The sequence below is a fragment of the Pundamilia nyererei genome, unplaced genomic scaffold, assembly GCF_000239375.1.
Source record: "Pundamilia nyererei isolate P.nyererei 1_Seehausen unplaced genomic scaffold, PunNye1.0 scaffold00547, whole genome shotgun sequence".
Classification (NCBI taxonomy): domain Eukaryota; kingdom Metazoa; phylum Chordata; class Actinopteri; order Cichliformes; family Cichlidae; genus Pundamilia; species Pundamilia nyererei.
In genome coordinates this window covers 14,794-31,142 of record NW_005187948.1, presented here as the reverse complement: position 1 = coordinate 31,142, position 16,349 = coordinate 14,794, and the positions used below count along the sequence as shown (strand labels likewise).

At 40.6% G+C, this 16,349-nt stretch overlaps 1 protein-coding gene across 1 annotated transcript in view; it reads left to right on the top strand.

The window, feature by feature from the left end:
* Positions 1 to 1,221: 1,221 nt before the first annotated feature.
* The window catches only part of sfmbt1 (Scm like with four mbt domains 1), a 22,161-nt gene continuing 7,033 nt past the window's right edge, over positions 1,222 to 16,349 (top strand). Inside the window, exons 1-11 of the mRNA XM_013907837.1 lie at positions 1,222 to 1,394; positions 6,678 to 6,738; positions 7,999 to 8,144; positions 9,026 to 9,269; positions 9,965 to 10,053; positions 11,905 to 12,157; positions 12,952 to 13,049; positions 13,231 to 13,332; positions 14,810 to 14,969; positions 15,113 to 15,195; positions 15,848 to 15,974. Of these exons, the coding sequence (XP_013763291.1) occupies positions 6,714 to 6,738; positions 7,999 to 8,144; positions 9,026 to 9,269; positions 9,965 to 10,053; positions 11,905 to 12,157; positions 12,952 to 13,049; positions 13,231 to 13,332; positions 14,810 to 14,969; positions 15,113 to 15,195; positions 15,848 to 15,974 (1,327 nt within the window). The 5' untranslated portion in view covers positions 1,222 to 1,394; positions 6,678 to 6,713. The remainder of the gene's footprint in view (positions 1,395 to 6,677; positions 6,739 to 7,998; positions 8,145 to 9,025; positions 9,270 to 9,964; positions 10,054 to 11,904; positions 12,158 to 12,951; positions 13,050 to 13,230; positions 13,333 to 14,809; positions 14,970 to 15,112; positions 15,196 to 15,847; positions 15,975 to 16,349) is intronic.

The following is a 16,349-nucleotide window of genomic DNA, read 5'->3' as shown; positions in this document are numbered from 1 at the left end:
TTTCTCATTCAGCAGCAGATTTATTTGGGGAAACCCAAATTCCTTCTCGTCTAGTCGAAAGCTTTTAGTGCAAGGCAGCTCCACACTGGAATAAAAATCACCAGATAAATTTTGGAAATAAATGCGTGCCCCCCTCCCCCAGTCCCTGTCACTTAAATTTATTCACGGCTCTGCGATTGTTTCGACTGTTTGTGCAAGATCCGATCGCCTTTCTGTGGCCAACATTTACTGTATTGTTTCCACCTGAAAAAGAAAAAAATAAACGCTTTTAAAAATATTTGTAGGCATCCGTAAGGCTGCCTATTGTGGGGGATTATATGAGGCAGTTGCCTTTATATGTTCCAAGTGAGCGGCAAAATGTGTTTTAGATACCGGGTGAGGCTTGAAGAGCTGAAGACGGGTTTATCGAAACGAGGTGTACACTTGTTTCATAAGGAAAGCGCCTTTCTTGCACAAAATAGGTAGACTTTGTGCGCCGCACTCAGTGTCAGCGCATATTTCCAGCAGTTTCTCCCGCCCTCTCCCCCCCAACAAAAAAAGAACCCCAAAAAACCCCACAAAAAAAATAAACGGCTTGGCATCCTTGCGCAGCTTGAGTACCCTGACAGCAAAGACGCGTAGAATTGTATCCTTCAGTGTGATTGTCCATTTTAAAAGTACGGGACGTATGTCAGGCATTGTCTGTGAGCTTATTTTATTTACTTAACAGATATTACAGTGAATGGAAATAAATCAACTCGAGGTCATCTTCAATAACACAGCCGATAGCCTACTTTAATACAGAATGAATTGCTTGTCTTTTGTAGCAGAAAAAGAAGCCTATTCCACTTATCGAAATTGTGTCGATTATACGTGCAATTAATTCCGGCTCAGCCATTAACTAAGTGTTGATTCCGCTGGGTATAAAAGAAGCCCTTTAACGGCTGGTGAGGCTGACCCTCCCCTTCTGTACGAACACGGCAAACATTTAGCTTTTTTTCTTTTATTTTTGTGTTATAGATTTGAGTCTTCACTCCTGTTGTGTGTCATTTTTATTGTGTGTGTGAAGATGGAAGTCAGTGTGATGTAGCCAGGCTCAGAGGCATATAGGCGGCAGAACATGCGCAGTGGCCGCTCGTGCCATATTGGAATGAGGTCGTGAACGAGAACTGCGTTAAGCTAACGGCACGCTGCCGAAACAAAGCCGGAAGTATCTGCGGATTAATCCTCGTCACAGCAAAAGCCCCGCTCGTTGCTCGGGCAACGGCTGTAAAGCGGTGGCTCGTAAAGGCGGTTTTATTGTGAAACGTCCCACCGGGGCCTCGGCTTTTTATTCGCGCTACGCTAACGCTGCTGAGAGCAAGCAGGCGGAGAGGAACGGCATCTAAAAAGCGACTTGGAAAAACTACTTAGCGGTAAGGGGCCGATTTTGCGACTAAATATTCACTTGGTACGCGTTGTTGCGCACAAATTCCTGGCGATGTTTTGTGCTGGGGTGGCGCATTCGCCTTTTTTCCCGTCTCTCAAAAAGATGAGTCGGGTTCGGTCGAGTGTAAGCGCCCTTATTGCTCGTCAGCCTGCTCTTATTGCTCAAGCCGTGACGTTCAGTAACTTGACTCGGACACAGGCGGTTTTAAACCATGTGTCCGAGGAGTCCCGCACGGCTGTTACAAGCTTACCCTCGTGTTTTTTAATTTATTACACGGAAATTGAGCACATTTCTCCGGCTGCCTGTGTCATGTTCCGCTCAGTGTGAAAGTTAGACCGTTGGCGCTGTAGTCTCTCTCTCTGCAAAGCCATTGCGTTGATGGCCCATCTCTCTCTCTCCCTCTCTGAATGCTGCGGTTAGTCGGAAAAAGCGTCGCAATCTTAAGCTAGTTACAGTTCAAGGACCGTGTGGAAGTGTCCATGGATGTGCCCTCGTGTAACTCCGTATATTTGTACCGTGTTTAAGTCTTGCATAATGAAGGTTGCACGACCTCATCCGATTTGTGTTGCTACCACCAAGCAGGCTGCATAAACTAACTGCCCCCCCAATCCCTCTTTCTCTCTCTTTTTTTTAAATTCCTCTAGCTTTTTAACGCGGATAAGCGAGATGATGCTCGAAATGTCTGCGCTTTCCCGTCAGATTCACCGTTCACTTAATGCACCCTATTATTCATCAGCCCCCTTAACTTCCCTATTGTGCAACTTGAGTGATCCGCTGGCTGGCAGCGGTTGCTCGGGTTGACGTGCCGCTGTGCAACGAGCAGCCTTTACTGAAAGTAAATCGAGCACCTGAAGGAAATAGGTGTTATTTAAGCGTGCTGTATTGAGGAAATTGGTCTTTTCCATTTTTAGCCTCCTCCCCCTTCTTCTTTTTCTTCTTCTTTATTTTTCTTCTTCTTTGGATGTGAAGTTGTCGCAGGTTTCGCTGGGATGTCGCAGTGATTTACGGGAGCAGGCCAACTCTTATTTGTTGGGCTTTTGTTTACAACCATTACCTCCACATTGAAGATGTCAGGGTGTCTGAAGTTATTTAAATCGCCTCGGAGGGTGAGAGGTGTGTGTTTGGTGATGGGGGGTGGTGTCTGAGGAACAACCAAAAAGGCTGCTGTTGTGAATTTAATGGTATCGTTTTAAGATGTGTTATCAAGAATGACATAGAGTTTCAACCTTATGTGCTAGCCCTTTAAAGGGGCCTAAAACCAAAACTATTCTCGCTTTCCTATTGTGCTATTATTATTGACCTATAAACCGTGTGGCTTTCGTGTCATGAACCAAGAGGTATCAGTCAGACAGTTCTGCCTCTGTAGACTCAATAGAGGATCATTCTGTTTGTGATGTGAAATTATTCTACTGCAACAGCTCCTGGCATTTAACATAACCTCATATTTCATTGTACACAGTTTATTTTTTTTACCACATAAAATGCTCCTATTAACACATTGGGTTATTTAGAGCATGGTGGGCTGTCACAGTTTCCAGATGGCTTTGTTGCTGGTGATTTTTTTATTATTATTTTTTTATTTTTTCACATTTCATTGGTTTGAACACCACCAACAGAACTCTGGTTTGCAAGAAACCATGAAAGATTTGATAGCATTACAGGTGTAAATTTATACCAAATGCAACAGATACGTTTTAGGTTTTGTGAAGGTCAGAGTGTGGACTGCTAACTGTAGAAATACATTTTCAGTCACTGGTGGATGACATTTAATAGTGCTTGGGGAAGTGACTAATTTAATTGTATCGAAAGCAGATTGTGTTCTAGAAAAGCCACACAATGTGTAAAGACTTATTTAGTTGGTTTGCGTTTCCCTCCCCGAGACGTCAGAGGCCCTGAAAGGCATTATTGAGAATGCTCAGTGGCATGCTAAGTGCTGATGAGAGTATGATTCAGTGAGTGCTTGTAAAGAGGATGTAGTGTGGATGTCAGTTATGGGTGTGTGTGCATTTGGCTCTTTCTCTTTCAGGTTCAGTCAGAGTCTTGGCTGTAGAAAGATTCAGGCAGAGCTGTGGTCCACACAGACCACTTTACTTTATATGAAACAGGGGAAGTTGCTTTTCTTCCTGTCTGCTGTGGCAGTTACACAGCAAAAGTGCTGCACCTCATGGACTCAACAATTCCCTGTGAAATAACCAACTGCATGGGAAATGTATCCATGTTCCACTCATAGTGATTCTCAAATGCTGACGTCCTCCTATTTGTTCAAGAAAACATGATTCAGTTTTATGTTGTTTGATTTTTGTCAAATGTATTTATTTAATCTGAAAATCCTATTGAGACCAAATCTGGCCAAGGTAGCAGCCATACAAACTCCAAAATATCAAAAAAAAATGCAACAAGTACCATAAAATAAAAGATCTACATAATTATATACAGTATAATTTAAAACTAGTGGTCTCAAGAAAAACGTCCATACGTCTCCTTCACTGCATTCCCTATGGTGCTTTTAAAATCAGCGCTAGACATAACTGTATTTAGGTTTGGGTCTTTCATGTAGGCACAAAAGAGAATGGGAATGACATGAATTTGGATGTCTCTGCCTTGCTTGTGGGTGTATTTTTACACAGCTCAAGTAAGATTCCATGTAGATGCTTCTATTTCTAGCAAACAAGATGGAAAGATAGGAAAGGCAATACAGAAACCTCACAAATCTCAGCAGCGTTAGGGGCTAAAGGAAACAAGTTGTGCCAAGAAGGTAATAGGGAAGTTGTTCAGACTACAGTACAGAGTACCCGTTCTTAGAAAAACCATAGCCCTTAGTTTGCAAAATATTTTAGCAATTGATGTGACAAGACTTTAAAATATATCGTGTCTTCGGGTGCTAGCGAATAAAGCCATGAAAACAGCCAAGGTGAGCTTTAATCCTGTCAGGCTGACTTTTAACTGCAGTTTGAGCAAAATGGCTATAATGTGAAAAAAATGTAAGTGGTAAAACATGGTTACATTGAAAATTTAAATTTGCAAGTCATTACATTGAACAGTTTTAGAACAAAATAGTTCCTGTGGCTTTTAGGGTATAATTAGTGGTACGTATTTGCATGATCAGGGTTAGGATTCTGAGCGAGTACTTTAAAAATTTATCCTCTAAGGGGTCCCAGTGACCAGGAAGCATGAGGAACTTTTGATGCAAACTCACGTCGTCAGAACGTAAATGTTACCTGAAAATCCTCCATGTGTGAACAAAATTATCAAGGTATTGTGCTCGCGTGCTTGGAGGGGAAAATGAAGCAATCGAAAAGAGAATTTCAATTAGAAAACACAGACTTCTTCATATATGAACAATAAAATAAGACAGATCTGAGAAGAGGGCTGCACTCGCTGTTTGACTGAAGGGTGTAAAAGTCATCAAGAAAACAGTTTTCAAACTGACAGGGTGTTCAGAAGCAGAAAGGGAAAATACCTCACGTGTTTAAGCAAAATGAGGAAAAGAAGCACCAGCAGACTCCTCACAGGAGGACTCATTGTTGAGCACACATCATTAATCACTGAACTTGAAGAAACTGAGAAAAATGTAATTTCTTTATTGCAGAAATGCTAGAAATGCTGCAGCCACAATAATGTCAATCATTCCCTTAGCTTTGTGAGTATCAGAATCCAAAAATTCTGATATTTAAAAAAAATAACAATAATCAACTAATTAAAGGAAAAATAAAGCGGTCTAAAAGATATTTGGATATGAAGTGTCTAATGAGTCACAGGTCTGACAGTGTTTCTGTGTAATAAGTGAAAGTGTAGTTGTTAGAACAGCCTGGGATCTGTGTAAAATTGTGCTTATTTCTAGTTACAAAGAAATGCAAAGAAATCTGAGGCTCCAGTCCCTAAGCACTGGATGGACATAGAAATCTTTGTGATGGAAAGGGTGCACTAGAGATGCAGGTTTCTCAAGAAAAGGAGAAAAACAGACTGTTTACATAAAGTGGGTGCTACATTTGTGTGATGTCATTATGGATGGTGATGGACATAATGCATTATCATTGTTTGAGTTTGTGAGACCCTTTTTAGGGTTCTGTTTTTCTTTATCTGTTGTATCAAAATGTTAATTTTAATTAAGTACAGAATAAAAAAAGAGATATCAGTTTAGAACGAGGCCCCTAGGACCCCTTGGAATATAGCTTTTTTACTAAAGGCCTGTAGCTCTGCTCCTATCTCTACTGCTCTTTTTCCACTCTGGTGTAAGGAGTGTGCAACCCCCTGGCCCCCCCAGGACAATGAGGTCCTCTGCTGCGTGTTTGTGTATGTGCTGGAGGGAGGGGGAAAAAGGCAGATCGAGTAAGGGACAGGGTCGCGGGTGAAAGGCGGCACTGGTCCCGGCGGAGCACGGGGGTCGCAGTGGTAGTCCCGCGGTCGGGAGGGGGTGGCTTCTGATGGCGGCCTTGGTTTTAATAGAGACATCAGATGTGACAAAGACGGGCTGACAGGGCGCCTGAATGGAGCTGCAGTGACAGACAAGCTCTACTCAGCATCCCATACAGCGTGCTCTCCACCATCGTCACGCCCAGCGCTCCGCTCTTTCTCATTCATGCCACTTCTCTTGTTGTATTAACTTATTTCATCTGGCTCTCACAATGCCCTGGGTTGGGTTTCATGTGTCCGAGATTGACGTGCGAGTCCGCATTCATGCGTTTGTTCGTTTTCACATTGGGCAGGAAAAGGCATATGACTGTGGTTTTAAAAAGAAGAACCCAAATGAGTTTCACAAGTAGAGAGGTGAGGTTGGATGAGATTAGCATAGCTACATATATTTTCCAGCTATCGTACCATCTGGTGCGTTACTTAGGTGGTAAGTCCGGGACCAGATAGAAGCACTTTGAATATTAATGTTAGATCTTCTCTAAAGACATTGGCAGCCTGATTATCAAGAGGCAGCAGTCCTTGATTTTCAAATGGCTCAGGGATTCAAACTAATGCAAATTCATTTTTTTTTGTTTTGAAGCACAGTTTGCAAATTAATGCTGTTGAATTTTCTTTGTCTTATGTCTGCTGTTTGACCCAGTAATGCAGGTTACTCTGCCTGCCATTGTGATGCTTTCTATTGTCTATGGCGAGTGGCTTACATGCTGTTAACTGATACCGATGTTTATATATTATAATGATATAGATGGTGTTAAAATAAAGGTATAGGCATAACAGTGGTGTGCCACAGATGACTATTTGGAGCCTGGATGAGTGCACTGTTTTCATTTCTGTGTTTCATTCTCTCTTCTGCCAGAGTTTTGGAGTCCTAGTTGGCCGCGAGGGCACCAGCATGAGCCAGGAGACACTGGTGTCTGGTAAGAACAATTCTGTGAACAAATGTGTGAAAGGCAAAAAGTTTAGGGAGGTTTTGATTATGAAATTCAAAACCATAATTGACATTTAAAATAACAGTTTGGCTACACAAAAGTCTGGAGTGACCCCTCATTGCTTTATATTGAGCTAGATAAGTGTTAATAGATGCAGCGATTCATTTAAACATGGACAAAAATTAATGTAAATATAGTATATGAGGAAATATTAGAGGTGGAAAAGGGGCACATTTTAATTAACTAAAAAAAATAGACATTTGTAGAACAGAAAATTAACTGAACCAATTGTGTGAATTTGGAAAACAAACTAAATTCAAATTCAAATATAGAAATATCCTTAGTTTTAGTCTTTGTCAGTAGGCAATATTTGTCATGGAAATGTTTATTGAGACTTGTCTGCGAGTCAATTGCTTTTAAAAAGTTCTGTATTAGTTTTTGATTTTATTTATGCCTGACATGTGCCTTCCATACATAATACGTAAAAAAACTGAAACTAATGAAAATGAAACAGCAAACCGATAATTTTCCAACAATAAAAACTAAGTGACACAAACAAGCCCACTCTGGAAATGTACTTGAACTGAATTGAAAACAGAAAGTCAAAACGAAATAGAAACAGAAACTAGTTAGAAAATACAAAAGCTTTAATAACTGTGCTTCTTGAAGGGGATTCAAAGCTCTTTGGATGTTGGCTGACTTTTAATCTTTCGTGATGATCCCACGCTGAGGTCCGGGCCAATCCATGACTGATATGGTTTTTCTGCCCAGGTGCTATCCAGTTTACTGCACTGGCAGTGTGTTTGGGATCTTTGTCATTGCTGAAAAATGAAGCTTTTGCCAGTAAGCGGTTTTTCCGCAATTTTGATAGTTGCCCAACACCAGTGGTTGAAATGCAGTCCCACACTATGACAGAACCTCCATCATGTTTTACAGATGGATGCAGACATTCACTGTTGGACCTCCTTTCCTGTATGCATTTTTGCAACAGGCTACTAGTAACAAAGGCCCCATTTAAATTGGTTTCTTGCTAGTACATAGACACAGCACTACTTCATCCCTTGTGTTCCAGTTGTTATCTTTAATGCTTGCTGCTAAGTGACTCAACAAACAACAAAAAACATTCTTACAAGAAATGGTTAGCTACAAGGACTGTGCTCAAAATAAATATGGAAAAAAAAAAACAACAACCCAAAAATATATATAAAACTGCAAGTGACCCGTGGATATTTGTGCATTCCTGTGTAGGACAAAATGCTGGAAAGCAGGTTCATGAAGAAAAATGCGTTTGCATTCCAGATGGAGACTCTGCTCAGGATGCTCCTGACTTTAACTGGGATGATTACCTGGAGGAGACTGAAGCTGTGGCTGTGCCCCATCACAGCTTCAAACATGTGGGTGTCGACAACCTTGACAGCTTACACACATTTCTGGATAAACTTGTGCTAGCTATTTATGATGAATTACATAGCTTCTGTGTAAAGTCTTCAGAGAGACTGGTGGGGTCAAATGTCATATTAAAATTTTAATTGAAGTTTTTAAACTTATTAGCATGCCCATATGGTGTTTCATTAATGTGCTAGAAGGCATAGAATGAGGAAAACAAGCAGTCAGCACCATGTCTGAATGTTCTTTTTGTAGTAACAACAGAGTCACCACTGTCACCCTTTTTTTCTTTCCCGACTAGTGTAAAGTTGGCTCTAGCTGTTACATTGTTACAAGTTACTTCCTGTATAGGCGCAACTTAAGTTATTCTGTTGTCAGATAACCAAAGCAAGTAAATGTGAGTGAAAATTAAACCCTTTTTCATAGTAACTCTTGTTAATTCTATTAACTAATTACAAACATGTGCCTCACATATGGGCAGTCCATACTGCAGCGCCTTTTTTTTGAGGTTGTTTTGATTTGACCAGCTGTAATATGCAAAATGCATTGAAAAGGTTTGGAGATGTTGAGGAAAACTGTGGGTCAGGTTTTGAAGTAATCCAAAGAAATCTGACCACATGTTCTTTGCAATCCAGTGGATTATATGACTAAATATTTCCATGTGCTTTGTGCTCATTTTAAAGAAACCTAATCCAACCCTGTGTTCTCTGGATACGTTACTTGTATCAAACAATTGGAGAGTCCTTGTGTTCTCTCATAAAACTAGTGTTTTAACCCATGTTACTTAAGCTGAAAGCTGGTAGGTAGATTTATTTAGGATGAAAACCAATAGAATAAAAGTCTTTTCTCTTATGTTGATTTGAGCTCCTGTTTTCCGTTCTCCCCTCAGGTGGACCAGGGCCTGCAGACAGGGCTGACTCCAGGCATGAAGCTGGAGGTATGTGTGCGCTCTGAGGCTGACAGCCCTTATTGGGTGGCAAACATCATCACCACATGTGGACAGCTGCTGCTTTTACGTTACGAGGGATACCAGGATGACCGCCGTGCAGACTTCTGGTGTGACATCATGACGGCAGACCTCCACCCTTTGGGTTGGAGCCGGCAGCACGACAAGACAATGAGGCCCCCTGAAGGTGAGGCGCTGCTGGGGTTGGCATCGTGATTTTTGAATTGTGGGACGCATAGTTAGAGCTGACTGATCTCATAAATCACAGTCAAGTAACCTTTCTGTCTTTTAAATGGAGAGAGCTCTGCAGAGACAATGTAAGATTTTGGGGGGTTTTCTTTCATGCCAAAATGTAATTTAATGTTGGAACTCAACTAGGCAATTGGACTTTTGTTCATCAGTTAGATTTAAGTAATGAATATTTCTGTTCCCCTGATGTGCTGCTGGCACAGTTGCCCACAGGTGAAACACTGGGGTTTCCCTTCTGATGTTCTCGCTTCATGAAAAATAGATTTCCCACAAAATGGGTAGGCGAAACACTGAAGGAAATTAACTTTTTTCTTGTGCATTTTTTACATTAATGGAGATTAAAAAAAACCTTGATACTTGTGTGTATAAACAGAAAACATAACAAAACAAAACCAAATACTTGATTTACCATTATGGGATGTGGTAGATGACAGAGATAAAAGTTTGATTAAGATAACATCTCACCTTCAGTATATGATCCCTCTAGTATTTTTTTTTTCTGTTTTAAAATTGATGTGATGCTTCAAAGCAGCTGTGTGAGGAAAAATTAGAATTGGGATGTGTGTAATGCTAAAGACCACCAGCTTTTTTTGGTTAATAAACGAAATGGTGTGTGTGAATCATCCACCTCAGGTGTGCGTGAGAAGCATCAGGACTGGGAGGCTTTGCTGGAAAAGGCCTTGGCTGAGGAGTGCAGCGCGCCTGCCAGCCTGCTGGAATTGGTAAGGCAGGGGAAGGAAGCAGCTGTCCTTCCAAAAGGCTACTCACACCCAGGGTGGGGTGTTAGCTTTTGGCATTTCGGTACCCACCCGTGCCAACAACAGTCTCCTCTATCAGGGCAAATTTACGGCACACACTGTGCACTCCCATGTGTCATATCACTTAAATGTCAGATAATTACAAGTTACATCCTCTCACATTAGACGGGCAGTTGAGGAATTGTGGATATATTAGGGAAGGGATGTTGAAGATAGAGCTGCCAGGGATGTGGAGAGACGGAGGCAGGTGATCAGCTGTGATAACCGATAAAGGGAGCAGCCGAGAGGAGATCCTCTCTCAATATTTGACTTACCTTTGAAGTAATGGGGTAATATTAGAGCTTATTCCAAATTACAAAGTAACAAATTAGATTTACTATATTAAAATTCAGGCCCAGCAGAAGGAATTTAAAGCAGCAGAAGTCAGTGTCTTTCTTCCTTTTTCTCTTTTTTTCCCACTTCTTAGCTTTTCTGTCTTCATTTCTGATGCCAGACTCCCTCAACATGGACAATTCCAGTTTTTGTGGAGAAATGCCATCCTTCAGAGACTTTTCTTTTTTTTAGCTGTGCTTTGCTCGCAGTTTCTCTGCTACCTTTGTGACATCCACATTTACCTCTTCTGTCAACTCTTTCTGTGATTATTTTATTTGTTACATTTTGGCCAGTTTGCCTTTGATTGTTGTCAAGCTAGAAAATGTCTCTCCTGCAAATATTATGTAAAACCTTTCAACCAGTGTTGCAGTGTATCCACAGGCATTCATCTATAAATGTCATCCCAAACAGACTTTGCCTCACGCAGCCCCATATCACACTCTCACCTCCCTTGCTTCGCGGTCAGAACTTTGGTTTCACTGTGGTACTCTTGGCCAGGATCATGCCAGCCATGCTGGAAACCATCTGAACAAATTTATCTTGTGTCTCATCTGATCAAAGAATGCGCTTCTATTATTAATAAGGCTTTTTTGTGCACTTTAGCACAGTTTAATCTTTTAATTTTGTGCCAAAGAGCAAGCAGGGGAATTTTTTTTTTTCTTGGCTGGTATCCATAAAAGCTGACATCAGCACAGCGTGCTTCACACTGTCTGAGCTGTTGCAGAGCATCTCATTTCTACTCAAAAACTCTGTGCCAAGTCTTCTTTTAAAGTTCTTTTTGTACAAGTGGTTCTTGGCTTATTCTGTAACTTCTGATTACTGTGGAAATGTGTTCCAATAATTTTTTCCCCTGATCTTCCTCTATCCTTTTCCGTCTTTGTGAACTCTCAGTATCAGATTGCTGCATTGATTTTCTACTTTGGGGTCTGTATTCACAATATAGTATCTCTGAATATTTTGAGTGTTTATGATAGGAAACGGGCACAGAAATAAGGCAGTTGTTAGAGATGAATTGCTTTAAATTTTAATGATATTGCATTCATCACTGTTGCTACTTAGTTATTTGTATTTTCCTATCTGTATTTTAAGTTTAGATTTATATCTCTAAGAGCCATAATAAAAAAATCAACATTAGAATACATCTCAGCTTGAACTAAATAAGATTTTATCTGCTGAAGTCTGAAGTATACAAAACACAAGGCTCTGAGCTTTTGTTTACACCATGAATGATGTGCTGCTGGAAGCAAATACACTGTAGGAGCAGCCTGTGAAATTCTTCACATCCATTAGTTAGCTTTCAGTCACCGTGCTTCAGTTCTGCCACTTAGCCTTGCAGTGCATTCTCTCCACTGCAAATTCCTCTCCTTGTCTAGGCGTGTGTTCATGTGTGTTTGTGTTAGTGTGCTATGGGCTTTCCATTTACCATTCCTGGCCCCTTTCCAGCCCCAGCGTGGCAGAGACCCAGTGGAGCTCCTGTGTGCGGGCTGCTACGTGGAGCTCCAGGATAGCGTTGACCCGGGGCTGGCCTGGGCTGCTGAGGTGGAGGAAAATGTCGGAGGAAGGTTGAAACTGCGGCTTATAGGCACAGAGGGTCTCCCAGACACACCCGCAACTCTCTGGCTCTTTTATCTCCACCCACGCCTACACCCACCCGGCTGGGCCAAAGAGCACGGCTGCACCCTCAGGCCTCCTTCAGGTCAGTGGCATCGACATGGGACAGGTTTTATTTCCAGAAGTAAAGGAAGTTCCTTTCTTCTTCATCTATAGGTTTCTGAGCAAAGTGCCATTGCATGCATTAGTGACAGTTTAGAAGGAAGGACACGTGGACGAACTATATGAATGCATTTTAATTATCAAGTGTAATTCTATTATTTTTCTATACACTGGCCCAGCAACAAAACTTCTCAGTACTTCCTGCTAGAGCTTGAAATTAATTTTCCCTGCAGGATTTGATAGATCACTGCTAATACTTTTGAAGTGGATACAGTTTGTTGGCACTGGAGGCTGTAGCTCTATCCTTACTGATCTGTCTTCTAGTACCACCAAAAGTCTTCATTTATTTTAATACCACCCTTTTTATAGCTCAGATACAGAACAATGTTAGTAAAAGGAGTTAATTAGATCTTTTTAGATTACTTTTTCTTCTTCGCAAGATGTTTTTATTGTATTTTTTTTTTTCAAAAGCAGTAATTTGATTTCAGCCATTTAATTTCTGTCTAGAGTCCAATATCCTGTGATAAGAAGTTTCTGTTTTGTGGTTGCAACATTGTGGAGAGCGACATCGATTTTTTTTTTTTTTTTTGCTTCCCTTGTTTAATTAACTGGGAGCAACTTTTTAAAGGTCCAGCTACAGACCAAGCTGACATACAGGCTGTGTTTTACCAAGTACTGCTTTATACTTTGTGTTTATTTAGTCAAATTCAAAAGCATGCCCTTGATAATCAAACATTACCACAGTTATCTTTAACAGTTATTTGGTCTTTGTTTCAGATCTGTTAGGTCTGCGGACAGAGGAGGAGTGGGAGGACGTGAGACAGAGGATCAGTGACCTGCCTCAGGATGAAGCTCTGACTGCAGAGTTAACTAAAGTACGGTCAACTGCGCTCTTTATTTGTTCTTCCCGAGCAGAACATTCCTCTGTTTATTCACGAGTTAACATTTGATATTTATGCTTAACTGAAAGCGACATTCTCCAAATCGGGTGCTGAAAGATTTTTAAGACCAAGGCTTTTGGAAATGGCTCTTCATACAAGCGTTTGTTTGTCTCAGGATCAACCTGCCATCTCTGCTCATTGTTTCAAAGAAGGGATGAAACTAGAAGCTGTTGACCCTGCTGCTCCCATTTCCATCAGGCCTGCAACTGTCACCAGGGTAACGGAATTTCCCATTAAATCTGTGTCTTCTGTGCTCAGTTTTGCTTCTGTTTACTGAGAATTTATTTGCTCTCATACTGCAGTGAAACTCAACTTACGGCGAGTTATTGGCTTGCCATCCACTTTCTATTTCAGAGCAGGAAATAGAAAACACTTTAAACTATGTACTATTCTTAATCATTATTTTCTTTATATGTTACAACAATATATGTCACACAATCAATAATCAATCATTTTTTCATCAGCTCAGCACTACTTTTATCTTTTTATTGTTATATGTGCAGTGGGAAAACAATTCAATACACTGTTGTTGTTATTATTATTATTATTATTATTATTATCATTATTATTATTATTGCACTATTCTCAGTCTTTCCTCTTCAGACACCGGGGATGCAGCCAAATGTAACAACAGAGTTTCATATGCCAGAATGAAAGCTTCCTTGTAGTTAGCTTGAGTTGGGCAGCGATGCCATTTTACTTTAATATTTGTATGTGAAATAATCTCAAATTTTAACAGCACAAAATGCTGTCATTTAAAAAATGCTAAATATTTCTCTACAGTAGATTCCTAAGAAAATGGTCTGCTTTGATGATGGGCTCTCCCTGCTTTTCTGCTAAGCACAGCTAATGGCCCCTCGTTTACTCACGTCTGCAAACCTGCGTACAGGGAAGAAACTTAAATTTTATCAGATCGAGTTCCAGTGTTTAAATTATATGTGAAAGTGACTCATCACTGCAACGTGTTCTGCAGCATCTTGGGCAGCAGGTTCTAACTTGTGAAAAGGTTGATCTTTTTACACAGAAGTGTGGCTGCTCTGCTCTATCAGCCCATCATAGCAGCTGTAACATCACTCGCAAGCCAACAAACTGCGCATAATTTCTTTGCACTTTATAAATGCAGGATGTTGCAGACAGCAGTCCCGGTGCAGAGCTGCAATTTAACAAGCCACATAGCTCCCCTTTGTAGGAAACTGATGTCTGACGAAGTCTGGTCAGACAAACAGCAGCAACATTTCTAGGGTTTTTTTTTTGTGTGTGTGTGAGTCTTCTGACACTTGGAATCCAGTTGATTTACCCCTTTATTTAGTTAACAGTAGTGCAGTTTATGAAAAGTTGAAATACAACAGGATCCGGTTCATCCCCCCAAGCAATCATGATGTTGACTGTTTCAAGGCGACGAGCTAAAAATCTGAGTGTTTCTGTTTGGTTTTTTAAAATAAGCCCACTGGCATAAAATAATATAAGCAGAGGGAAGGACATGTAAGCCAGAGGACTTTGGGGGAGCCTCACAAAGCACCCAGAGTGTCCATGCTGTCTTTATTCCGTTAAAAAAATGTTTATCCAACATGCTTACATGTGCCTGAAACAATAGATCATATTAGAAATGCTAAATTGCTAAAAACTCAACCAGCTCAGTGTGACTACAAGATAAAACATCTGACAGTCTCTGGGTCCGGTGTTGTATATTCCAGGTGTATAATGAGCAGTACTTCCTGGTGACAATGGACAACCTTTGTGATATTGAGGAGTCAGAGAGTGCTGGGCGATCCTTCCTGTGTCACAGAGACAGTCCGGGGATCTTCCCTGCTCAGTGGAGCCTCAAAAACGGGCTCCCACTCAGCCCCCCACCAGGTTTGTTCTGTCACTTATCACTTTTTGACAACTTGAAATCAGACAGTTCATGATAACAGTGGTGAGATTGTTTGTGCTGTCTTGCTTTCTCTCTAAATTGCCTTATTTCCTTCTCTTGTTGGTGTTTATTGTATCATGCACAGGATACCAGGGTCCAGACTTTGACTGGGCAGACTACCTGAAACAGTGTGAAGCTGAAGCTGCTCCTCAACATTGCTTCCCAACTGTAAGTAAACCTTTTTTCTTTTCTTTCTTTCTTTTTTTTTTTTAGCCATCTGTCTTGCAGATTACTGACCAGAAAAATAATGATTAAAAGAAAAAAGAAAAACTTGGGTCTCACTATTTATTCATGCTTCTGAATTGAGGGTTATTTGTTTGTTTGTTAGTTATTTTTTTATATGAATTGAGTTTAAATAAAATAATGTTGTTTATTTACATGATGGTGCGTCTAAAAACTAGGCTAAGTTAAAAATTTGAGGAAAGGGGAGAAAATAGTTCAATAAAACATTTTTCTGATATAGTTTTGAGAGAGACTGCAGGAAGCGAAGATAACAAAGATAACAAATAGTGGAAATATTGGTTTTCCTTGATTGTGTCATTGCTTATTCTGTTTTTTCCCCTTTTGCCTGTCATAAATGACCAAATATGAGAAATTACACTTACACAGTTTAGCCATGTGACTGACGGCATAATCGGATACCAGTGATGAAATGTATCCCAACTGTGTAATGGGGTTGTAGAGCAGGTGACCCACTGTGACTTCTCTTGCTTTTTACGGGAGACTCAGCATGTTGTTTTCCTAATGGACAAATTTCACAAAAACTAACCATCAGCCATCCTCCCTCGCCGTGAAACAGCTCTCTCTGTTTACCTCCCAGGAGCAGTGTGAGCACAGCTTCAAAGAGGCCATGAAACTAGAGGCTGTCAACCCACTGTCACCTGAGAACATTCACGTGGCCACAGTCACCCGGGTCAAAGGGCAATACATTTGGCTGAGCCTTGAAGGTGAGATGACTACTGAAACTTTAGTAGATGGATTCAAATGAACAATTACAATATGCACAGTTTTTTTTCTGCTGTTTTAAGAAGAAAATGCTGACATAGTATTTGAATGGCAGCAGAAAACAAATTTGCAGCTAATTACGCAAAAGGCAAAGTTCATTTGTGCCTCTCTATTGTGTGCCTTCCTCCTGTTTTGTATGTACTCCTCTTGTCTATTATTTATTTTTGTTGTCCTACTATTTATATTTTTATTCCATGTACAGTTGGTGTGGAGCACCCACACTTTAGTTGTACATGTGCAATGACAACAAAAGCCTATTCTATTCTTCTATTTTGAAAAGAATCTTTCATTTTAAAAGAAGCAGTTTCATGTCTGAT